General features: G+C 43.9%; 1 protein-coding gene across 1 annotated transcript; it reads left to right on the plus strand.

The window, feature by feature from the left end:
• The first annotated feature begins 24,934 nt into the window (after positions 1-24,934).
• On the plus strand, positions 24,935-25,867 carry LOC143804092 (olfactory receptor 2D3-like). Its single transcript, XM_077281829.1, has one exon. It carries the CDS (start codon positions 24,935-24,937, stop codon positions 25,865-25,867), a length of 933 nt encoding a protein of 310 aa, XP_077137944.1.
• The last annotated feature ends 1,171 nt before the right edge of the window (positions 25,868-27,038 follow it).

Here is a 27,038-nt window from a genome sequence, read left to right on the forward strand (position 1 = left end):
TCTGTCCTTGGTGTAGTACGCGCTGGGAGATCTGTGTTTTGTTTAAAGCAGCAATATTGTATTGAAGTAGAAAGAAATATTGGAAGTTGGAAGTTGAAAGTGAAATATGGTGCTTAGTTTTAGAAGGAAACTTGTAAGAGATTGTTTGGTTATCAGTGTAATTGAAAGATTGGTAAAAGATTCACCTGCTTCGAGTTGAGTGGTTGATATATAGCAAATTGAGGATCAACAAAGGAAGTGAATTCTGATTTTTGTTACATTGAAAAAGGAAAGTTGTCTATTACTATGACAAAAAAACTGGATGTTTTGTGGTGCAAGAAGGAACTGAGAAAGTGACTGAGATTAATGTGTTGGGAAAGCAAACAATCAAAAATTTGGGACAGGGGGTCTCCCTGCTAGATAATATGGTCCCTCCCCAGGAAATTAAGTCTCTACTCCCGACTGTAAGCCCTATGCCCCTTAACCCCAAGGCACCAATATATCCTGGACTGCCGAGAAGTTCTATGGGCGTCTTATGGTAGAATTTAAAGATCTGGGATTCTCATTGTAAAATAAAGCCCATATGCAGCGCCCCAGAGTCCTGGTCATTGCAGTAATGTTGCTCTGCCACTAAGGGGAGTGATGTTGCGTCTGATTGCACTAAAGGAGTTCACCTGACCAGGTATCACACACACACTACACTTCACACTCCGGCCACCAGGGGGAGTGGTTCTATCTAGTAGGCCACTCCTCACGCTCTGGTAAAACTGGGGGTTGGACAGGAAGTTAGGGAAGTTAGGAAAAAAGAAGCCCGGGAGAGTTCGGGAGAGGACCTGTCAGGGGTGGGATCCTGACAGAGGCTCAGCGAAAAGGACAGATCGTTACGGAGCCGTGCTTGAGTGATATAGCGGCAGGCTTCTTAGAAAGGACACGAAGCGAGGTTTATTGTGGAGAAGTGAGAAGCGAGATCACAGTACAAAGGAGAATAGAACCAGTAGGAGTCGTGCCTTAAGATAATAATAATAATAATAATAATCTTTATTTATATAGCGCCAACATATTCCGCAGCGCTTTACAGTTTAACAGTTTCAAACACAACAGTCATAGGTAACAATGTTAACAATACAGTAATAAAGCAGAATAAAACAAAATAAGACGACCCTGCTCGTGAGAGCTTACAATCTACAATAAGGTGGGGAGATACAAAGTACAGGTGTGTATTTACAATGATGCATTTACAATGATGGTCCAGCCATCTTCAGGGGGTGGGGGGTAGATGGAGATAGCGAATGGGCTACACACACACAAACATAAAATGAGTTTGATTAGTGAAGGTGATAGGCCGCTCTGAACAAATGAGTTTTGAGCGAGCGCCTAAAACTATGCAAATTGTGGCTGGTCCTAATATCTTGGGGTAGAGCATTCCAGAGGATTGGCGCAGCACGGGAGAAGTCTTGGAGTTGGGAGTGTGAGGTACGGATTAGTGCAGAGGTTAAGATCGTGGCAACATCCTACTGAGGCGCATAGGCGGTGGCCGGGGCACCGAGGAAGTAACAGACTCTGCGCATTACTTCAAACAACGCAGGACAGTTAACTTCAGGTTGGTTGTCTCACCCTTTTACACCTAACGAAGACAACGGAGGCAATTGTGGGAGAGGGGCATCTCTAGGGTCCCAGAATAACTCCAGGCCTACCCCGTCATACGGGTGCGTCCTAGCCATATCATCTGGGGGACGGAGAAAGAACATCAGAAACAGACACAACAGTTGTGAGGACTATCCCGTGGTGCTCAGCAGGGAGGTACTACAACACACAGGCGCTAGAAGGTAGGCACTGATTTCCACCTGCAAAGGGAACTCTGGATGTGCCTTTGGACCGGCCGGTCTCAGTCAGCCCTGTTAGCAGTACTCTGGATTGCGGATCCTGGAGCCTTCAGTAAAGAGGTAAAGAGACTGCAACCCTGTGTCCTCGTTATTCATCGCGACTTGCACCACGCACCATCATCACACCTTTCATTGGACGCCCCTTAGCAGGATCACGGACCGGGTCTAGCCACCGTGACAACCCCAGGACTGAGACAGAGAGGCCCGGTACCGAGTACCCCGCGGCCCTGCATCTGGGGGCGCTCTACATACACACCTTTTTGAAGTAGCTTTAATGTCCGGCCTTAAATCTGAATTGAAAGGGGCAAAAATGTCAGTTAGACCTGATATCGAGACTTCCCTTCCAGATGATGCATTAAAAGCCGCAGTGATTCCTGCTCCAATCTTAGCCCCCACCGCAGTAACAAGGACACAGCTGGTTCCTTATCAGTGGCCCACGTAACAGACTTCAGCTCCTCCGCCCCACCTTACACAAATCCAATATCCCTTTTAACCCTATGTCTGGGAATCTCACTCCCCAGCCCCACCATGTCATTTCTCATATCAAGAGCTTGTTTTAATTGGAGTAGATGGCAAACCCAATAAATATACTCTTACAAAACCCATCTGTTGTGAATTCGGTTTGTGGGCTCCCCCGGTGGTCTGTTATGGTAGTGTCTCTTATGTGCCTTCCTCCATCTCTGATTACCTGTCGCCACCCTCTTGGGGAGTTTCCTATTTAAGGCTGCTTGGCTGTTAGTCACATGCCGGCCAACAATGTGCTAGTAGCATTCTGTTGCATTCACCTGCCTCAAGTTCCAGTTCAGCTAAGTTGAATTTTGTTTCTTGTTTTGCTATTTTTGTCCAGCTATCTGCAATGTGACTCTTCAGTGCTGGAAGCTCTTGTGGACAGAAAATTACTACTCCAGTGGCATGAGTTGTCACTGGAGTTTAAAGTAATTTCTGGATGGTGTTTTTGAATAGTGATTTTTAGGTCGACCGTGAAGTAACTCTTTCCTGTCCTTCTGCTATCTAGTAAGCGGACCTCACTGTGCTAAATCTGCTGTTCATCCTACGTATGTCATTTCCTCTGAACTCACCGTCAATATCTGTGGGGGGCTACTATCATCTTTTGGGGTTCCTCACTGGAGGTAAGGCAGGCCTGTATATTCCTCTTATAGGGGTAGTTAGATCTCCGGCTGGCGCGTGGTGTCTAGGGCATCGTAGGTACATCCCCCGGCTACTGTAAGTGTTGGGTCAGGTTCAGGTCACGGTCGACCTTAGTTTCCATCACCCGAGAGCTAGTCCGTTTTGCATTTTTTTCCCATGGTCATTGGGGTAACCATAACAGTTTGGCCGGCCAGATAAAAAATCTATGTGTTAAAATATGCACTAAAGTAGGAAGGAGAAGAAAAGGTTTTTTTTCTGTGTTTGAAAGTGCACCTTAGTTTGATCATTTGTATTCCTTGCTTAAACTGCAGTCTTCAGACTTTTTTTTCTCTCCTCTCCTCTTAACCTCTGAATGCTTGGGTTACACCCATCTGAAACATGGATCCACAGAGTTTAGTTGCGGGTTTGAATAACCTTGCGACAAAAGTACAGAACCTACAAGATTTTGTTATACGTGCTCCAATGTCTGAACCTAAGATTCCTCTGCCTGAATACTTTACCGGAGACAGATCCCGGTTTTTGAGTTTCAGAGAAAATTGCAAATTGTTTTTGTCTCTGAGATCTCACTCTGCTGGTGATCAGACTCAACAAGTTAAAATTGTTATCTCTCTACTGCGCGGCGACCCACAAAGTTGGGCATTTGCATTATCGCCAGGGGATCCTGCGTTGTTAAATGTAGATGCGTTTTTTCTGGCTTTGGGGTTGCTTTATGAAGAACCTAATTTAGAGATTTTGGCTGAGAAAGCCTTGATAGCTCTTTCCCAAGGGCAAGATGAAGCTGAGATATACTGCCAGAAATTCCGTAAATGGTCGTTGCTTACTAAATGGAATGAGTGCGCTTTAGTAGCTAATTTCAGAGAAGGTCTCTCTGATGCCGTGAAGGATGTCATGGTGGGGTTCCCTGTGCCTACAGGTCTGAATGATGCCATGAAATTGGCTATCCAGATTGATCGGCGTTTGCGGGAGCGCAAATCTGTGCACCATATGGCGGGGTCTTCTGAGGAAGAATCTGTGCACCATATGGCGGTATCTTCTGAGCAAAAACCTGTGCACCATATGGCGGTGTCTTCTGAGCAAAGACCTGTGCACCATTTGGCGGTGACCTCTGAAAAGGCATTGGAGCATATGCAATGCGATCGTGTTTTGTCTAGAGGCGAACGTCAAAATTACAGGCGCAAAAATGGATTGTGCTTCTACTGTGGAGATCCAGCTCATGTTATATCAGCATGCTCTAAACGTATAAATAAGGTTGATAAAAAGGTTGATAAATCTTTTTCTACAGGTACCTTGCAGTCAAAATTTCTTTTGTCCGTGACATTGATTTGTACCTTATCATCTGTGACTGTGAATGCTTATGTGGATTCTGGCGCCGCTCTGAGTCTCATGGATTGGTCCTTTGCCAAGCGTTGTGGGTTTGATTTGGAGCCGTTGGAAGTTTCTATTCCCCTGAAGGGTATTGATTCTACACCTTTGGCTAGCAATAAACCACAATATTGGACACAAGTGACTATGCGTCTTACCCCAGACCATCAGGAGATTATTCGTTTCCTTGTATTATATAACCTACATGATGTCTTAGTGCTTGGATTACCATGGTTACAGATTCATAATCCCGTCTTGGACTGGAAATCTATGTCTGTGTTGAGCTGGGGATGTCGGGGTATTCATGGGGATGCACCTTTGGTTCCTATTTCTTCATCTACTCCCTCTGAGATCCCAGCATTTCTGTCAGATTTTTATGATGTCTTTCAAGAGCCTAAAGTTGATTCTCTCCCTCCCCACAGAGAGTGTGACTGCGCTATTGAGTTGATCCCCGGTAGTAAGTTTCCTAAGGGTCGCTTGTTTAATTTGTCTGTACCTGAACATACTGCTATGCGGGAGTATATCAGAGAATCCTTGGAAAAGGGTCATATTCGCCCCTCGTTGTCTCCACTAGGGGCAGGATTTTTCTTTGTAGGTAAAAAGGATGGTTCATTGAGACCTTGTATCGACTATCGACTTTTGAATAAGATTACAGTTAAATATCAGTACCCGTTACCTTTACTGACTGATCTGTTTGCTCGTATAAAGGGGGCTAAGTGGTTCACTAAGATCGATCTACGTGGTGCGTATAATTTGGTGCGGATTAAGCAGGGGGATGAGTGGAAGACCGCATTTAATACGCCTGAAGGCCATTTTGAGTATTTGGTAATGCCTTTCGGTCTCGCAAATGCCCCTTCCGTTTTTCAGTCCTTTATGCACGATATTTTCCGTGAATATCTGGATAAGTTTATGATTGTGTATTTGGATGATATTCTTGTTTTTTCGGAGGACTGGGAATCTCACGTTCAACAGGTCAGGAGAGTTTTTCAGGTTTTGCGAGCTAATTCTCTTTTTGTAAAGGGCTCAAAGTGTAGTTTTGGAGTTCAGAGAATTTCCTTTTTGGGATATATTTTTTCCCCTTCATCTATGGAGATGGACCCTGTCAAGGTCCAGGCTATTTGTGATTGGATGCAACCTACTTCTTTGAAGAGTCTGCAAAAGTTCTTGGGTTTTGCTAATTTCTATCGCCGATTTATAGCGGGTTTTTCTGCCATTGCTAAACCTTTGACTGATTTGACCAAAAAGGGTGCTGATGTTGCTAATTGGTCCTCTGCGGCTGTGGAGGCCTTTCAAGAGCTTAAGCGCCGCTTTTCTTCCGCTCCTGTGTTGCGCCAACCTGATGTGTTACTTCCGTTCCAGGTTGAGGTGGATGCTTCGGAGATCGGAGCAGGTGCAGTTTTGTCGCAGAAAGATCCTGACTGCTCAGTAATGAGACCATGTGCGTTTTTCTCCCGAAAGTTTTCGCCCGCTGAGCGAAATTATGATGTGGGAAATCGGGAACTTCTGGCCATGAAGTGGGCGTTTGAGGAGTGGCGTCATTGGCTTGAGGGTGCTAGACACCAGGTGGTGGTCCTCACTGACCACAAGAATCTAATTTATCTTGAGTCGGCCAGGCGTCTGAATCCTAGACAGGCGCGCTGGTCGTTGTTTTTCTCCCGATTTAACTTTGTGGTGTCATATCTGCCTGGGTCCAAGAATGTGAGGGCGGATGCCCTCTCTAGGAGTTTTGAGCCTGACTCGCCTGGTGATTCCGAACCTACCGGCATCCTGAAGGATGGGGTGATATTGTCAGCTGTCTCCCCAGACCTGCGGCGTTCTTTGCAGGAGTTTCAGGTGGATAGGCCTGATCGCTGTCCGCCTGGTAGACTGTTTGTCCCTGATGATTGGACCAGTAGAGTTATCTCGGAGGTTCATTCTTCCGCGTTGACAGGTCATCCTGGAATTTTTGGCACCAGGGATTTGGTGTCTAGGTCCTTCTGGTGGCCTTCTTTGTCTCGAGATGTGCGCATGTTTGTGCAGTCTTGTGATGTTTGTGCTCGGGCCAAGCCCTGCTGTTCTAGGGCCAGTGGGTTGTTGTTGCCCTTGCCTATTCCTAAGAGGCCTTGGACGCACATCTCTATGGACTTTATTTCTGACCTTCCGGTTTCTCGTAGGATGTCTGTCATCTGGGTGATTTGTGACCGTTTTTCCAAGATGGTTCATTTGGTACCTTTACCCAAATTGCCCTCCTCCTCTGAGTTGGTTCCTCTATTTTTTCAGAATGTGGTGCGTTTGCATGGTATTCCTGAGAATATAGTGTCTGACAGGGGTACTCAGTTTGTGTCTAGATTTTGGCGGACGTTCTGTGCCAGGATGGGTATCGATTTGTCTTTTTCGTCTGCATTCCATCCTCAGACTAATGGCCAGACTGAGCGTACTAATCAGACCTTGGAGACTTACTTGAGGTGTTTTGTGTCCGCTGATCAGGATGATTGGCTTGACTTTTTGCCATTGGCAGAGTTTGCCCTTAACAATCGGGCTAGTTCTGCCACTTTGGTTTCTCCATTTTTTTGTAATTCAGGGTTTCACCCTCGGTTTTCGTCCGGTCAATTGGAGTCTTCGGATTGTCCTGGAGTGGATGCTGTGGTTGATAGGATGCATCAGATTTGGGGACAGGTTGTGGACAATCTGAAGTTGTCCCAGGAGAAGACTCAACAGTTCACTAATCGTCATCGGCGTATTGGTCCTCGTCTTTGTGTTGGGGACCTGGTGTGGCTGTCTTCTCGATTTGTTCCTATGAAGGTCTCGTCTCCTAAGTTTAAGCCTCGGTTTATCGGCCCTTATAGGATTCTGGAGGTTCTTAATCCTGTGTCCTTTCGTTTGGACCTCCCAGCATCTTTTAATATCCATAATGTTTTCCATCGGTCATTATTGCGGAGGTATGAGGTACCGGTTGTTCCTTCTGCTGATCCACCTGCTCCTGTGTTGGTTGAGGGTGAATTGGAGTATGTGGTGGAAAAGATCTTGGACTCCCGTGTTTCCAGACGGAAACTTCAGTATCTGGTTAAGTGGAAAGGTTATGGCCAGGAGGATAATTCTTGGGTGACAGCATCCGATGTTCATGCTCCCGATTTGGTTCGTGCATTTCATAGTGCTCATCCAGGTCGCCCTGGTGGTTCTGGTGAGGGTTCGGTGCCCCCTCCTTAAGGGGGGGGTACTGTTGTGAATTCGGTTTGTGGGCTCCCCCGGTGGTCTGTTATGGTAGTGTCTCTTATGTGCCTTCCTCCATCTCTGATTACCTGTCGCCACCCTCTTGGGGAGTTTCCTATTTAAGGCTGCTTGGCTGTTAGTCACATGCCGGCCAACAATGTGCTAGTAGCATTCTGTTGCATTCACCTGCCTCAAGTTCCAGTTCAGCTAAGTTGAATTTTGTTTCTTGTTTTGCTATTTTTGTCCAGCTATCTGCAATGTGACTCTTCAGTGCTGGAAGCTCTTGTGGACAGAAAATTACTACTCCAGTGGCATGAGTTGTCACTGGAGTTTAAAGTAATTTCTGGATGGTGTTTTTGAATAGTGATTTTTAGGTCGACCGTGAAGTAACTCTTTCCTGTCCTTCTGCTATCTAGTAAGCGGACCTCACTGTGCTAAATCTGCTGTTCATCCTACGTATGTCATTTCCTCTGAACTCACCGTCAATATCTGTGGGGGGCTACTATCATCTTTTGGGGTTCCTCACTGGAGGTAAGGCAGGCCTGTATATTCCTCTTATAGGGGTAGTTAGATCTCCGGCTGGCGCGTGGTGTCTAGGGCATCGTAGGTACATCCCCCGGCTACTGTAAGTGTTGGGTCAGGTTCAGGTCACGGTCGACCTTAGTTTCCATCACCCGAGAGCTAGTCCGTTTTGCATTTTTTTCCCATGGTCATTGGGGTAACCATAACACCCATCCCTGTGGGACCTTTCCCTGAGGTTACTGCTCAGTTCCTAATCTCTCCCATATGTCCGGTAAATTTACTGGGGGCAGATTTATTATCACAGTTCCGCTCCAGAATACAATTCCTAGGTGATGGTCAGATGGTCCTTACATTATATAACCCCTATGCAGATGAATATAATGAGATCTGTATCCTACATGCCCTTCCCACGGTTATGATGGCCCTGATAGGCCCAGATCCACCCCCAATAATGCCTGTAGAACCAGTAAAAGTGTTTCTCAAACCTGGTGCCCCTTTTCCCAAAGTCCATCAATACCCTTTGAAACATGATCAGGAGCAGGGCCACAAGGAGCAAATTCAAACGTTACTCGATAATGGTGCCCTGATACCCTGTGTTTCCCCATGTAACACGCCCTTGTTTCCCGTTAAGAAAAAGACCCCACCCGGCCAACCCCCTGTGTACCGGCTGGTACAAGATCTACGGGCAGTTAATGCAGCTACTGTTCTAGAAACTCCGGTGGTGCCTAATCCACATACACTTTTGTCCCAGATACCTCAGGATGCTGCTTGGTTCACAGTCATCGACCTTGCCAATGCCTTCTTCAGCATTCCATTACCCCCAGATTGCCAGTTTCTGTTTGCATTCACTTATCAGGGACGACAATTGTCGTGGACAGTTATGCCACAAGGGGCCCAAAATAGTCCAAATCAGTTTGCAAAAAAATATGGGCGAGTGTCTTTTACCCTGGCAGTTAAATCACCCCTATGTCACGCTGCTTCAGTATGTGGCTGATCTTTTGTTGTGTGCACGAACAGAGCAGGAAGCCATTGCTGCCACTGTTAGCCTCCTCAAGTATCTGGCAGATCTAATCTGTCGGGTTTCGGCCTCGAAAGTTCGGTTCTGCCTTGGTCAAGTGATATTTTTGGGTCACTGTCTCCTTCAGGGTGCCAGACTCCTCACAGAAGAAAGAAAAATAGCCGTCAGCTCCCTTCCTTTCCCAAAAGTTGAGACTGAACTCCAGCGCTTTCTTGGACTATGTATCTATTGTCGTCAGTGGATACCGGACGCATCCCGCATAATGCAACCTCTCTACAATGCCCTGAAAGACTGTTTAAGATATGCTGATGATTTTGGCAGATTCCACACCGGATACGCTGTTACTACAGAAGATACTGTAGTGCACGGAGCTGCACTCCCTCCCTCACTGTTAGCACAAGAAGTAGAACTTCAGGCTCTGTCTACTGCATGTGCTCTGGCCAAAGACAGGCGGGCTAATATATACACAGACTCACAGTATGCATTTAGTATTGCTCATGATTTCGGAGCCCTATGGGCCAATCGAGGGTTTATTACCACCGCCAGGACTCCAGTGAAGAATGCTGAAGCTGTTAAAACCCTCATGGACTCAATCAAGTTACCTACCCAGGTGGCCATTATCAAAGTTAAGGCGCACGGTCCTAGGAACAGTCCACAGACTGTTGGTAACGCCTTTGCGGATGTGTAAGCAAAAGCTGCTGCTCTCCTACCCGTTGAACTGACCATACCAGCTATGGTGACCACATGTTCTCATTGTAAACAGTTACAAGAAACACTGACTCTACAGAAACCTGATGATCCACGACAGACTGAGGTTTTCTGCTGGACCCCGCAAGATCGCTTAATGACGATGCAGAGAATGCCCCCAAAGGAAGAGGTGAAGCAGTGGAAGGCTGATGGAGCATGTATAGACAATGGTCTCTGGAAAAATGACCAACTTGTGTGTTTCTCTAAGCGGATGTACCCTGCTATTGCCATGTGGGCACATGGGCCCACACAGAGGGAAAAAAAACAGGCCCTAGCCCTGGTACAAAAATTCTACTGGGCTCCAGGTATTTCTACAGTCCTGACAGCACTCAACCGTGCATGTAACATCTGTCAGACCTGCAATCCCGGTCAACTTCAACGTGTATCCCCAAAACACCTTGCTAAGCCCGACTATCCTTTCCAAAGGCTCCAAGTGGACCACATCACGTTGCCTAAGTCTGGAAGGTCTGAATATTTATCCTACAACGAACAATGGAGTAAATAGTCCCATACAAAAATATAAAAAAATTGTAACAATAATTTTATTAACAATCATGAAGTAAAATACAGACTAGCACAACAAAATCCAGAAATGATGCAAGTACAGAAGGACACAAACTACTGAAATCGCAATATGGGATAAACAAGTGGATCACTCAATCCTACTAAAAAGTGCTTAGTGCAAGATACAGTGCCGGAGTATAAATAGTTCAATCCCTATATGTGCTGAGATCTCTATAAAGTCATGCCGTGCAGCTGGGGCTGCTGGAGACACACTACTGGCATATATCCATGGGTAAGATGAGCGGCACACCTCCCCCTTCTATTTCCCTCTTGATTAGCTGCACGGCATGACTTTATAGAGATCTCAGCACATATAGGGATTGAACTATTTATACTCCGGCACTGTATCTTGCACTAAGCACTTTTTAGTAGGATTGAGTGATCCGCTTGTTTATCCCATATTGCGATTTCAGTAGTTTGTGTCCTTCTGTACTTGCATCATTTCTGGATTTTGTTGTGCTAGTCTGTATTTTACTTCATGATTGTTAATAAAATTATTGTTACAATTTTTTTATATTTTTGTATGGGACTATTTACTCCATTGTTCGTTGTAGGATAAGTAGTTTCGGAGTGTCCTTGTGATAGCGATATTGTCCAATGTATAGGGTATATCATCCTGGTATTCATTTCTAAGATATGCATCAGTGGTATCTGCTCTTAGAAGGTATGAATATTGTCTGGTGGTTGTCGATATGTTCTCCAGTTGGCCGGAAGCATTCCCGGTTACCAACATTACTGCAAAAACCACAGCGAAGAAACTGGTGATGGAAGTCATATGCAGATATGGTGTTCCGGAAGTCGTTGAAAGTGACCAATGCCCGGCCTTTTCTTCTTATGTGTATCAGAAGCTTTTGACAAGGTTTGGATCCACTGTAGCCCTCCATACTCCGTACCATCCACAATCCAGTGGGAAAGTTGAGAGGCTGAACGGCACACTGAAGGGACAATTGACCAAAATGATGCAGGAGACTACGGCTCCATGGCCAGAGCTCCTACCCATTGTACTGTACCATATTCGTACTACCCCTATTGCAAAATATGGCCTGTCCCCATATGAGATATTGTTTGGTGCTAGGCCCCCAGTTGCAAATTTCCAGCCTCAGTAGTTATCAGAGGAAACTGACCGTGCTGTTCAATATGTTATTCAGCTTAGTAAAAATCTTGCTAACATCTATGTTTTAGTTTTTTTCTTCCCTTCCAGATTCAGCAGAAACCGACACTTGTCACAACTTAAAGTCTGGTGGTTTTGTGGTCGTGAAAAGCCATGTCAGAAAACACGGACTGGAACCCTTGTATGACGGTCCCTACCAAGTCCTCCTCATTACTCCTACATCAGTAAAGCTGGAAGGAAGGCCGACGTGGATCCACGTATCGCACAGCAAGCTGGTCAATCAGACTAGTAGCAAATAAGGGGACATAATGTTTTGGTTTTTCATATTTCCATATAATAATATTGGTAACTGCCTAAATTCCCCAATATCCTTGAATAATATATTTGTACAATATCATGAAAGATTAGTAGTACAGATGGGTATAGCCAATAAAATTGTCAGTTCTATTTTCATTTACCCTATTATTACATAAATGTGGGATAAATTGCTTAGGGCCACAGATGATCAAATTTGGGATATATTGGATATACTTAATACTAATCTTGTTGTCCAAAACCAACTCATCATAGTCACTAATCAATATACTGTAGTACTGGATTACTTAACAGCAGCACAGGGTGGTATGTGTCAGGTTATTGGACCCGCATGCTGTTATTATATAGATCCCAATAGTACTCTAAAGTTAAAGCTAAAGTTAGAAGATATTCAAAGATCCAGAGATTAATATGATAAAGACAATGACCGTAATAAGGACAGTTGGTGGGCATACACCTTCTCCTTTTTTTAATCCAGCCAATTGGTTTGAGGGACCTGGGGGCTGGATAGCTGGAATCTTGCAAAGTTTGTTATATATTATTGCCTTTATCCTTGTCATGTATGTAATACTAAAACTTGTTCTTTGGTGTATTTCTGTATGTATTAGGAAATTCTGCACTAAGACAACTAATGATGAAACCAAAAGCGTTGCCACCCCTGCTCTTCTCTATACCAATTTCAAAAAGTTACCTGATGAAGATGTTGAAGCCAAGCGCATGGCTATCTTCAAAAGATCCCCACCACTGTTATCAATAATTGTTATTCGTAAATTCTAGTATACAGGGGGGACGGGTATGCCGTAACAGCCATGGTTGGTAACATGGCACCAGTCATGTGAAGACCAGTAGCCCTCGAGCTTATAGCTCGGGATAGTACCTCTGATGCTGGATATTAATTAACAAAATGTATCTAGAGGGGAATGTGAAGGAACAAATTAAGATTCTCCATTTTGTGCTTTTGACTACATTTTCTTGTTGCTTAAAGATAAATTCTGTTATTTAATTAGGTAAAAGGTTACAGCTGCCATGAAGTAACTTTGTCTTGTTGTTTACAAGTCTGTTATTCAATTAGGCTATGGTTCATAATTGGTATAAAGACCTTGAGTCTTCTGACTCGAGCCAGGGAAGGGACTCGAGGGTGTATCGCTACATAAGACTGAGGCACCTGTTAGTATGTCTTTTTTATGCCAAAAAGACACGACCATATATGTAGTTTCCGGTTTTTCTGTATCCTCATGGGTTAAGTTTTTCCTGTATTCTTATAGGTTAAGAACTGTGAGCGTGTTCTTATGCTGATTGGTTGAAGTATAATTTCTATGACTATGAAGAGTGATACACAATAAACGGGGTCCCAGAGTGTTATGATCCTTAGTGGTTGAGGATCACAAATTACTCCAGCTAAGTAACAAACATAGGACAAGCTCTAGGGAGGTGGCAAACTGGCTGACCGCAAATCTGAACCTATCCAAACACACTAGAAGTAGCCGGTGAACGTGACTAAATAAAATCCTAGACGTCTCGAGCCAGCCTGAGGAACTAACTACCCCTAGAGAGAAAGAAAGACCTCTCTTGCCTCCAGAGAAATAATCCCCAAAGATATAGAAGCCCCCAACAAATAATAACGGTGAGGTAAGAGGAAGGCACATACACAGGGGTGAAAGCAGATTCAGCAAATGAGGCCCACTAATACTAGATAGCAGAAAATAGAAAAGGGAATCTATGCGGTCAGTAAAAAACCCTTACAAAATATCCACTCTGAGATTTCAAGAACCCCCACACCAACTAACGGTGTGGGGGGAGAAACTCAGTCCCCTAGAGCAACCAGCAAGCGAGGAAATCACATTTTAGCAAGCTGGACAAGAAACATAATGAATGCTGATAATCAAAAATGAACAAACAAAAACTTAGCTTGTCTTGGAGGGACTGGGAGCAAGGTAGTCACAAGGAATCTGAAGAGCACTGAATACATTGATAGCAGGCAAGGAACTGAGTCTCCAGGTGAGCTAAATAGGAAACCAACCAAGGATAACGAACCAGCTGATGCTGCCAACCTGCAGAAAGACAACACTACATAGTACCGCTTGTGACCACTAGAGGGAGCCCAAAAATAGAGTTCACAACAGTACCCCCCCCTTGAGGAGGGGTCACCGAACCCTCATCAAGACCCCCAGGGCGATCAGGATGAGCCGCGTGGAAGGCACGAACCAAATCGGCCGCATGAACATCAGAGGCGACAACCCAGGAATTATCCTCCTGACCATAGCCCTTCCACTTAAGCAAATACTGAAGCCTCCGTCTAGAGATACGAGAATCCAAAATCTTCTCCACCACGTACTCCAATTCGCCCTCGACCAGCACCGGAGCAGGAGGCTCAACAGAAGGAACCACAGGTACCACATACCTCCGCAACAAAGACCTATGTAACACATTATGAATGGCAAACGATGCTGGGAGATCCAAACGAAAAGACACCGGGTTAAGGATTTCCAAGATCTTATAAGGACCGATGAAGCGAGGCTTAAATTTAGGAGAGGAGACCTTCATAAGAACATACCGAGAAGACAGCCACACCAAATCCCCAACACGAAGTTGGGGACCCACACCGCGGCGGCGGTTGGCAAAGCGCTGAGCCTTCTCCTGTGACAACCTCAAATTGTCCACCACATGGTTCCAAATCTGCTGCAACCTATCCACCACAGAATCCACCCCAGGACAGTCAGAAGGCTCAACCTGACCCGAGGAAAAACGAGGATGGAAACCAGAATTGCAGAAAAAAGGCGAAACCAAAGTAGCAGAACTAGCCCGATTATTAAGGGCAAACTCGGCCAATGGCAAAAAAGTCACCCAATCATCCTGATCAGCAGAAACAAAACATCTCAAATAAGTCTCCAACGTCTGATTAGTTCGCTCGGTTTGGCCATTACTCTGAGGATGGAAGGCTGACGAAAAAGACAAATCAATGCCCATCTTAGCACAAAAAGTCCGCCAAAACCTGGACACAAACTGGGATCCTCTATCAGACACAATATTTTCAGGAATGCCGTGCAAGCGAACCACATTCTGAAAAAATAGAGGAACCAAATCGGAGGAAGAAGGCAACTTAGGCAAGGGCACCAAATGGACCATCTTGGAAAAACGATCACACACCACCCAGATGACAGACATTTTCTGAGATACTGGAAGATCCGAAATAAAATCCATGGAAATATGCGTCCAAGGCCTTTTCGGAACAGGCAAAGGCAAAAGCAAACCGCTGGCACGAGAACAGCAAGGCTTAGCCCGAGCACAAATCCCACAAGACTGCACAAAGGAACGCACATCCCGCGACAAGGAAGGCCACCAGAAGGACCTAGCCACCAAATCTCTGGTACCAAAAATCCCAGGATGACCCGCCAACACCGAAGAATGGACCTCGGAAATAACTCTGCTGGTCCATCTATCCGGGACAAACAGTCTCTCTGGTGGACAACGGTCAGGTCTATCCGCCTGAAATTTCTGCAGCACTCGTCACAAATCTGGGGAAATGGCAGACAAAATCACTCCCTCTCTGAGAATACCAGCCGGCTCAGAAACTCCCGGAGAGTCAGGCACAAAACTCCTAGAAAGTGCATCAGCCTTCACGTTCTTCGAACCAGGCAGATATGAGACCACGAAGTTGAAATGGGAGAAAAACAACGACCAACGAGCCTGTCTAGGATTCAGGCGCTTGGCAGATTCAAGATAAATCCGATTTTTGTGATCAGTCAAGACCACCACATGATGTTTAGCTCCTTCGAGCCAATGTCGCCACTCCTCAAATGCCCACTTCATAGCCAACAACTCCCGATTACCAACATCATAATTCCGCTCGGCAGGCGAAAACTTTCTTGAAAAGAAAGCACATGGCTTTATCACAGAGCCATCAGAGCTTCTCTGCGACAAAACAGCCCGTGCTCCAATCTCAGAAGCATCAACCTCGACTTGGAAGGGGAGAGAGACATCTGGCTGACATAAGACTGGAGCCGAAGAAAACCGGTGCTTCAGCTCCCGAAAGGCCTCCACGGCCGCAGGAGACCAATTAGTCACATCAGAACCCTTCTTGGTCAAATCCGTCAAAGGTTTAACCACGCTAGAAAAATTAGCGATGAAACGACGGTAAAAATTAGCAAAACCCAAGAACTTCTAAAGACTCTTAACAGATGTGGGCTGAGTCCAGTCATGAATAGCCTGGACCTTGACTGGGTCAATCTCCACAGTAGAAGGAGAAAAAATAAAACCCAAAAAGGAGACCTTCTGTACTCCGAAGAGACATTTTGAGCCTTTCACAAATAAAGCATTAGCACGCAGGACCTGAAACACCATCCTGACCTGCTTCACATGGGACTCCCAATCATCAGAAAAGACCAAAATGTCATCCAGATAAACAATCATAAATTTATCCAGATATTCTCGGAAGATGTCATGCATGAAGGACTGAAACACAGAAAGGGCATTAGAGAGTCCAAAAGGCATCACCAAGTACTCAAAATGGCCTTCGGGTGTATTAAATGCTGTTTTCCATTCATCTCCCTGCTTAATGCGCACAAGGTTATACGCACCACGGAGATCTATCTTGGTGAACCAACTGGCACCCTTAATCCGAGCAAACAAATCAGACAATAGTGGCAAAGGATACTGAAATTTGACTGTGATTTTATTCAGAGGACGATAAGCTATACAAGGTCTCAAAGAACCGTCCTTCTTGGCCACAAAAATCCTGCACCAAGAGGGGAAGAGGATGGGCGAATATGTCCCTTCTCCAAAAACTCCTTTATATAACTCCGCATCGCGGCATGCTCTGGTATAGACAAATTAAAAAGTCGTCCCTTAGGAAATTTACTACCAGGAATTAGATTTATAGCACAGTCACAATCCCTATGAGGGGGCAGGGCACTGCACCTGGGCTCATCAAATACATCCTGGTAGTCAGACAAAAACTCAGGGACCTCAGAAGGAGTGGAAGAAGCAATAGACACCAACGGAGTATCGCCATGAATTCCCTGACAACCCCAGCTTGACACAGACATAGCTTTCCAATCTAAAACTGGATTATGAGCCTGCAGCCATGGCAGACCCAAAACAACAACATCATGCAAATTATGCAGAACAAGAAAGCGAATCACCTCCTGATGTACGGGAGTCATGCACATGGTCATTTGCGTCCAATACTGAGGCTTATTCTCAGCCAATGGCGTAGCATCAATTCCCCTCAGAGGAATAGGAAATTCCAAAGGCTCCAGGACAAAACCACAGCGCCTGGCAAACGACAAATCCATCAGATTCAGGGCAGCACCCGAATCCACAAAGGCCATAACCGGGTAGGATGACAAAGAACAAATCAAAGTAACAGACAAAATAAATTTAGGCTGTATAGTACCAATGGTGACAGGTTTAGCAAATTTTTTTAAGCGTTTAGAGCATGCTGAGATAACATGAGTAGAATCACCACAGTAAAAGCACAACCCATTTTGATGTCTATGACTTTGTCGCTCAATTCTGGTCAGAGTTCGGTCACATTGCATAGACTCAGGTCTCTGTTCAGAAAACACCGCCAAAGGATGAGCAGATTTGCGCTCCCGCAAACGCCGATCAACCTGAATGGCTAAAGCCATAGAATCACTCAGACTTGTAGGGGTGGGAAACCCCACCAAAACATTCTTAACGGCCTCAGAAAGACCTTCTCTGAAATTTGCAGCCAGGGCACACTCATTCCATTGAGTAAGCACCGACCATTTCCGAAATTTTTGACAATACACCTCTGCTTCATCCTGACCTTGAGAGATAGCCAGCAACGCTTTTTCTGCCTGATTCTCAAGATTAGGCTCCTCATAAAGCAGTCCAAGAGCCAGAAAAAATGCATCTACATTAAGCAATGCAGGATCTCCTGGCGCCAGAGAGAAGGCCCAATCTTGAGGGTCACCACGCAACAAGGAGATAACAATTTTAACTTGCTGAGCGGAATCACCAGAGGAACGAGGTCTCAGAGATAGAAATAACTTACAATTATTTTTAAAATTTAGAAACCTAGATCTATCTCCAGAAAACACCTCAGGAATGGGTATCTTTGGTTCTGACATAGGGCTATGAATAACAAAATCCTGAATACTTTGCACCCGTGCCGTAAGATGATCCACACTAGAAGTCAGAGTCTGAATATTCATGTCTGTAGCTGAGCTCAAAACCACCCAGAGTTCAAGGGGATGAAAGAAGCTAAACAGACTGCAGCAAAGGAAAAGCGGGAGGGGAAAAAAAAAATGTACTCAGGTCTTCTTTTTATCCCACTTCTGCGATGCATTAAACACTTTTTGGTCTGCTATACTGTTATGATCCTTAGTGGTTGAGGATCACAAATTACTCCAGCTAAGTAACAAACATAGGACAAGCTCTAGGGAGGTGGCAAACTGGACTGACCGCAAATCTGAACCTATCCAAACACACTAGAAGTAGCCGGTGAACGTGCCTAAAAAAAATCCTAGACGTCTCGAGCCAGCCTGAGGAACTAACTACCCCTAGAGAGAAAGAAAGACCTCTCTTGCCTCCAGAGAAATAATCCCCAAAGATATAGAAGCCCCCAACAAATAATAACGGTGAGGTAAGAGGAAGGCACATACACAGGGGTGAAAGCAGATTCAGCAAATGAGGCCCACTAATACTAGATAGCAGAAAATAGAAAAGGGAATCTATGCGGTCAGTAAAAAACCCTTACAAAATATCCACTCTGAGATTTCAAGAACCCCCACACCAACTAACGGTGTGGGGGGAGAAACTCGGTCCCCTAGAGCAACCAGCAAGCGAGGAAATCACATTTTAGCAAGCTGGACAAGAAACATAATGAATGCTGATAATCAAAAATGAACAAACAAAAACTTAGCTTGTCTTGGAGGGACTGGGAGCAAGGTAGTCACAAGGAATCTGAAGAGCACTGAATACATTGATAGCAGGCAAGGAACTGAGTCTCCAGGTGAGCTAAATAGGAAACCAACCAAGGATAACGAACCAGCTGATGCTGCCAACCTGCAGAAAGACAACACTACACAGTACCATTTGTGACCACTAGAGGGAGCCCAAAAATAGAGTTCACAACACCAGAGATCTGCTCGATCCCCCATACAGAGACATACGTCTCCGTCTGGTCATTTTCAGTTGCCGGCAACGCCCTGTAGATTAATTTGGAAATCACTGAGTTAACCGTGAAGGATCACTTTAGATCCTCCCTCAAGAGTATGTGTGGAGAAAACCAGGCACTGCTCATCACCTGTTCAGTACGATCCCAACAGTGAAACATGGTGGTGGCAGCATCATGCTATGGGGGTGTTTTTCAGCTGCAGGGACAGGACAACTGGTTGTCATTGAAGTAAACATGAATGTGGCCAAGTACAGAGATATCCTGGATGAAAACCTCTTCCAGAGTGCTCTGGACCTCAGACTTGACCGAAGGTTCACCTTCCAACAAGACAATAACCCTAAGCACACAGCTAAAATAACAGAGGGGTGTCTTCAGAACAACTCTGTGACCATTCTTGACTGACCCAGCCAGAGCCCTGACCTAAACCCAATTGAGCATCTCTGGAGAGACCTGAAAATGGCGTCCACCAACCTTCACCATCCAACCTGATGGAACTGGAGAGACAAGGAAGAATGGCCGAGGATCCCCAAATCCAGGGGTGAAAAACTTGTTGCATCATTCCCAAGAAGACTCATGGCTGTAATAGCTCAGAAAGTGCCTCTACTCAATAATGAGCAAAGAGTCTGAAGACTTATGACCATTTGATATTTCAGTTTTTCTTTTTTCATGAATTTACAAAAATTTCGACATTTCTGTTTTTTCAGTCAAGATGGGGTGCAGAGTGTACATTAATGAGAAAAAAAATGAACTTTTTTGAATTTACCAAATGGCTGCAATGAGACAGAGTGAAAAAATGTAAAGGGGTATGAATACTGTCTGTACCCACTGTATATTAGACAGTGACATTAGATATGTCAGCTGAAGTCACCAATAATGACTGGTTTGACCGACAGGTTAAGTTGTATGATGTCCTGGACAATTGATTGTCGGAGGATCTGGCATGTCCGATTTCAGACTGCTTTCCTCCCAGACATAAGCTACTCTCCCATGAAGAACATGGCTGAAGCCATAAAATAAGCATCCATAAGATGACATGCAACAATGAGTTTTCTTCCTCAGCAATCCAATTGTATCCAATTTGCTTGCTTATCACTTTTGCCTGCAATTAACCATTTGTTTTCTGATTGCCTATATTCCTTCCATTGACCATCTGTCTGCTGATTACATACAACTCTGCCATTAGCCATTTGTGTTGTGGCAAGTCTCGGACTGACAATAAATCTATAGATCCTGTATATATCCATACTCTTATTATTCTGGTGTGACTTTCTCTGATTGTCTGCCTGTTGTCCATGTCTCTGTCCTGGTCCTCGTAGAGCCATGTGATATCGGGCAAGTCTTGCCCCATTGTTCCATCACCTTTGGCACTGTGTTGCTCATCATGATAAATGACTTAGAGAATCCACCTCACCAAGTCAGATGGTAACAGCCGGGACCATAGAGAAGAGAGTGAGCTATCTGCAATAATAATTTAATATCTATTCACATTTTTTGTTTGTGAGTTCTGAAGACGACCGATAGACAAAACTTATTCTGGAAAAAGTCAACTGAATATTGGCTCATCTCGCAACCCAGAGCCGGTAACTTCTTACATGTTCCTACAACATATCTGATGATTTGTGTTACTGGAGATTTTACACTAATTTTAATAATATAAATTGTAAAACGGATAACTCCAATTAGTGTAAAATTATTTTTTTTAAAAACATACGGTAAGTATAATATACAAGTATAAATCAAAATATAAGAATAGGAATAAAGTTTAAGCCCTGTAACACATTTCGAATTGTAAGAAATGGATGGAAAAACATAGAAGTCAGAAGTCGAATACAGGCAGTTAATGAACAGGTGTGAGTATCTTCCGCTACTCCGCTCCAGTACTCCCTGATGGATAATTAGTGGATATTACTTTAGTTGATGCCAAACATCAGTATCTTGGGATTTATTTCGCATTAATAAGAAGAATCTGAACCATAATTCATTATTGTGCTATACATACAATGAACACATAACGAACCGCTAAGCTTCAATTAGCCGATGTCCCTTCATTTAGGGAAGCGAAGGCTCCGCAGAGTTGTAATTACCACAATTCACGGAAGAATCAAACAGGTGGAAGATTCTTTTTTTATTTTTCTTCCTATTGCAGGCAGCTTAGTGAGTACTCTTATTATTTTATGTTAAAGGATGGGACATTGGGATCGTAGGTTTGAATCAAGCCAAAGGTGACATCTTCACGGATCTTCAATTGGGCCGGATCGCCACATTAATATTGTGTTCTTTGGTCACAGCTTTCGTGGTGCATTGTTGAACTAAAGCATACTCTTAAAATTCTATTTATACCATATATTATGTGTAGTATGTGTGTGTTAGGGGAAACATGTATATGGATATAAAGTGCAGGAAGGTCCTATGGCCACAAGTACTATTCCAGTGTAGCAAGTGGATAGTCCTGGATCACTGAGGGTAGACATGAGCAGATCATGAAGTGTTCCTGTGCATATAAGAAGTGAATATTGTTTCACTGTAAAGGTTCAGGTCTATTTAAGCCTGGTTTTCCAGCTGTTCATGGTCAGTTATGTAAGGAATTTTATCCGGGTGGCAACTAAGCTGTAGGATAGGGCCTGTAACGTTTAGCCTAAAGATGGGAACACTTGTATGTATGAGGTGCCACCTTGGCTAAGTAGGTGAAGGTTGTCCATAGATGTACTAAATGAGGAATAGCAGACACCTGTGAGGAGCATCCACAACTGTGAAATAAGGAGGTATGGTGAAATGGGGGAGCAGAAGGGAGTGTGCCCACTTGTGTGCCACAGAGGCTGAGGTGGCAGGGTGTTGTGTGCCAGTGAGATGGTAGAAGAGAAAAAGACCTGAGGATACCAATCAGGGAACTCGACCATGTTATCCACCCAGAAGTGGTCCCAAAGACCACTTGTGGTTACCACAAGAATCACCTCTTCTAGTGAGCAGTGCGAGTGGTCTGGTGGAGAGGTCAGCTGTGTGTTAGAGAGCCTTAAAAACCATTCTGGCTGAGGGTGACTGAGAGCACACCGATTCTGAGAAGTTTGCCAGCACCAATTTATTTATATAATTTTTTGAAGAAATATCTAAGTCTAAGGTTATGAAGGTCATGCTCATAACACAAGAAAAATCTACATTTAAAACTGGCATAAAAAAAGTGTTTTGGGATATTTTTTAAGCTTTTTGGGTCATTGTGTAAGAAAACCAGAATTTAACCTCTTGTCGCCATATTCTATTAAAATCAGAACATAGAACAGATCAAAAGTTGAACTTTGGACATTTTTCCATTTAATTTCCAAAAATTAACTAATTTAGAAGTTGATGGCAGCAAACACATCTCAGACTAGTTATGCCCAGGCTGTGTCTACCATGGTGTGCAGCCCGTGTCCCCCATTTTGCCTGTTCCATGTCCACCATTGTGCAACGTCCCCTCGTCTTCTTACAACAGTCTGTAAACATCAGGGAAGAGATGAGACAATAGCCGGAGTTTTTGGAGAGGATTGTTGTCTCCTTCTTGTCTGATGTCAGACACACTCAGTTCAGGGTTTTTACTAGATTTTTCAATTCATATTGTGAAAAATGTTTTCTTTTGTGGAACTTCTGGACCATAGGTGACCAGTTCATCACCCGAACTCTTCCTCTGTCAACCCATGCTGCTGTGATGGAGGCAGGATGTGGTTTACCATTGTCTTAGTGAAATATACAAGATATTCACTGAAATAGACATTGTCTGGATGGAGCAGATGTTGTTCTATTGCCTCTATATAACCTTTCATGTGTAAGCAAAGTGTCCGTGCCATAGTCACTAGTGCCCCAATGCCTTCAAACTTGCAGAATTGTTCACTGAAAACAAGCTGGATGGTCCTTCTTGTTGATAACAAGCTGGATGGTCCTTCTTGTTGATAACAAGCTGGATTGTCCTTCTTGTTGATAACAAGCTGGATGGTCCTTCTTGTCGATAACAAGCTGGATGGTCACTCTCCTGTGAGTCCACAGGACACCTATAGCTTCCATATTGAATTTCACATTTTGCTTCATCCAACCACAAAACAGCTTTTTATTTTGCTTTAGTCCAGTATAAATGAGCTTTGACCCAGAGGAGTGAGCAGCTTTTATGGATTCTCTTGATGTATGGCTTCATCTTTCCATGATGGAGCTTTCACTTAGATTTGTGAATTGCATGTAGAGCTGTGTTCACAGACAATAATTTCTGGATTATCCCTGAGTCCATTCAGTGATTTACATGACAGAATCATGACTGTATTTAATGCAGTGACACCTGAGGTCTCACAGATCACGAGCGCCCAATACTGACTATCGGCCTTGTTCCTTGTGCACATGGATTTCTCTAGAATCTGAGTCTTTTGATGATATTATGGGCAGTGGATTGTGGATATTCAATGTCGTAGTAATTTGTACTTTGAGGACCGGGTTTCTGAAATTGTTCCACAATGTTTAGATTCAGATTTATGAACTCTGACTATCTTTGCTCCTGGAGAGACTCTGCCTCTCTTACATGTTCTTTGCAATGAGTCATGTTGAAAATTGACCCTCTTTTTTCATTAGAACCACTTACTTTTACATCTTTTTTGTTAATCCTTTCCTAACTTTTTTGACATGTGTCGCTGCCATCATATATTACATAAGTGAATTTTTTCAAATGAAATTGAGAAATGTCCAGGGTTCAATTTCTGATCTGTTCTATCTTCTGTGTGATAAAGTGTGGTGACAAGAGATTTCCAGATCATCGCATTCTTGTTTTCCTTACGTTTTATACACAGTGACCCAACTGTTTTGGATTTAGGAATGTATATCATAGTATTTGTTCTGTTATTGGTAGTATTGTAGTTGTAGTATTATCCTATTTTTTATAACATTATATAATACTGTTTTCTCCAGAATGACCTGTCTTATGTTTGGGTCTTCAGGTTTCTTCCGGCTCCTGATTCCTGTGATTGTCCTGTTTTGTTGAGGGCCAGCTGCTTCACACATCTCCTCACAGTATCATCATCTTCTCATCATATTATTTCCAGGATAACATCTCCTCACTGAATCCTCAGATGGAAGACTAATTCTGATAATTTCCGAGATCCTCAATACCATAAAAAGTAGGAGTCATTTAGTATCGCTGTTGTATGTTACGGAATATAACTCACTTTATTATATTTGACTAATTATAACACATATTGAATCATAGGATGAAGCCAAGAAAATATTCTACCATCTCATACTCACGAGGACACTGAAAACCCAGAAACCTCAATGTAAAGTTAGAAATTATACCTTTTATTGATACAAGTTTCATAGTCATAGAGGTGCAAGACCCATCGTATCAGTGGAGTACAGCTTTAACCTGAGACACTGATGGCTCCTCTGGTATCACAATAGGGTATTGGGACAGTCCAGTTTGGCACCACCATGATCTTTCCTTGCGGATCCCTATTTATTCCGTGCTCCCGACTGTCCAGACTGGGCATCCCTAATACCAATCCCAGCTCTCCCTGACTAGTCCCCTCCGCAATCATTACTTTGCACCTCCCAAGTTACTCAGTGGTAGCGCTCTTTTGTGAATGGGCACAAGCCAATATCTTTTGCACACCCACTCCGCACTCTTCCTATATTAAATAATGGGTGGAAACTTGTCCCCTTTTAAATCAGACCTTTAAAAGGTCCTCCGAGCGACGTAGCACCTCTACGTGATTACTCCATTGCCTGCTTTCATTAAAAAAAATCAAAGCCTGTATCCAAAATTCATTTTACTTAGTAACACATGCAACAATTTAGGGAACAATGCAAAAATATCATTATATAAATTAGATATAAAAAATAGAATTTGTTCAGAATTGTTTCTGACTATGACCTTGTTATTGGGCTCTAATTTTCAGATATTTCTTCAGTTCACCTTGGTCCGATATACAAAAACCTTTCTCATCATGGAAAAGGGCAATGACAGCCAAGTGACAGAATTTATTCTTCTGGGATTTTCTACTGACCACGTTGTACAAGTTCTACTTTTCCAGATATTCTTGATCCTGTATATAACGACCTTGGCTGGGAATCTTCTGCTCATCGTGGCGGTAAGATATGACCATCGCCTGCACAATTCTATGTATATCTTCCTCGCTAATTTGTCTTTCCTAGACATCTGCTTCACCTCCATTATCGTTCCCAAGATGCTTGTCAATTTCTTGGTTGAGAAGAAGAGTATTTCCTACGTCGGATGCTTGGTCCAGGTGTATGGCTTCCTTCTTCTTGGTGAGACTGAGTGCATTCTCTTGGCTTTTATGGCTTATGATCGATACGTCGCCATCAGCAATCCCTTACGTTACAATGTGATCATGAAGACAATGACTTGTATTGGAATGATAGGTGCTTCATGGTTGACAGGAAGTGTCATATCGTCAGTGGACATTTACCTTCTATGTCAAGTCACATTTTGTAAGTTCACCCCAATTGACCACTTCTTCTGTGAAGCTCCGTCATTGATGGAGCTCTCATGCAATGATCTTTCCCTCTTTAATGTGGTCGTGGTGAAGTTGGTCGGGAGCTCCATATTTCTCCTTGTTCCTCTCTCATGTATCCTTTACTCATATGGCCACATTATTCTGGCAGTTCTGAAGATCCACTCCAGCAGATACAAGGCTTTCTCCACTTGCATCTCCCACTTGATCATAGTCATCCTCTTCTATGGCACAGCCATTATAATATATATGAAGCCCCAACATTCGGGGCACTTATCGGATAAGCTTTTATCTGTGTTTTATACAACGGTCACCCCAATGCTGAACCCCATTATCTACAGCCTAAGAAATAAAGATGTCCAAGGGGCTATTCAACATCTCAAGAGATCCACAATGAAGTCCTAGCCTCATGTTCGATGCTCCATTCTTGGTGGTTGCAGCCTATGGACTGCGCATTGCTGTGGTCTGTTCTCTTAAGGGGCCTTCTCAGATGTTACTGGTTGTATCATTTAAATGCATGGAGTTGCACTTTGTGCTATTCTTTGCTGGTCAGCTGGAGTGCGCACGTGTGGCTCTGTGATTAGGCAACAGAGGGAGTTTAATCAAGGACGCAACAAAAGTGGATCCTGTGGTTGCAGTTGTATTTAAGCCCTTGAGCCTAGAAAAATCAAAAGGTCCCTTTGGCACAGAATAGAAGACCAATACCGCTAAAGAACCGTAATGGTTGAGGCCTTGTATGAGATTTTGCATTGGGGCCCACAAGCTTCAAGTTACAGGATTGAGCTGAAAGATGGCTCTGGATGGAGCATGTTTGTGCACATATATTTCCCCACCATCCGATGGAGCAGAGAAGAGCCCATTTAGGGAGGAGGTTTGATGACATTCTGGGAGAGGGTGGACTTATTGTATGCGGTGATGAAGGTCTTTGCAGTAATTAGATCTTGTTCGGACCACCTATATGGTGGAAATAAAATAAACAAAAAAAGTCGCACTCTGTAGTGCTAAAGCATGTCAATGTGAAATTGATGAAATATGAATAGCAATATGGTTTCTGAATACTAGGACAAAATGAGATGCTTAGCACATAAATTGACCAATTCATGCATGCCCAGCAACCAACGACAAGGTGGTCTCAAAACTGCTGGGTCCTAACGTGTCTAGTGTGAATACCTCTCTAAGACTGAAGTCTGAATTCCTGGGTAGATGTGAATACCTCTCTTCCAAATCTGATTTTATGGGTAGATAAGACCCTGCTGCAATTAAAATCAACCACATGCTGAAGGGCGGAGTGCTTGGTCAGAAAGCTAATATACAATGACAAAAAGATTGACTGGCACTTCCAAGCTAATGTGAACACAACATTCAACTTCACTTTAGCTTGGAAATGCCTGTCAGTTTTTTGTCATTTGTATGTTAGCTTACTGACTGAGCACTCTGCCGTCCAGCATGTGGTGGATTTTAATTGCAGTAGGGTCCTACCTACCCATAAAATCAGACTTTGAAGAGACGCCCCCTGAAGAAGTGCATACGAAACGCGCATCGGCGTGGAGGGACACGGCACCGAATCTACACATCT

This window comes from Ranitomeya variabilis, chromosome 2, assembly GCF_051348905.1.
Source record: "Ranitomeya variabilis isolate aRanVar5 chromosome 2, aRanVar5.hap1, whole genome shotgun sequence".
Taxonomy (NCBI): Eukaryota; Metazoa; Chordata; class Amphibia; order Anura; family Dendrobatidae; genus Ranitomeya; species Ranitomeya variabilis.

Excerpts from the sequence above, each read along its gene's own strand:
- LOC143804092 (XM_077281829.1), top strand. The coding sequence starts at position 24,935 with ATGGAAAAGGGCAATGACAGCCAAGTGACAGAATTTATTCTTCTGGGA.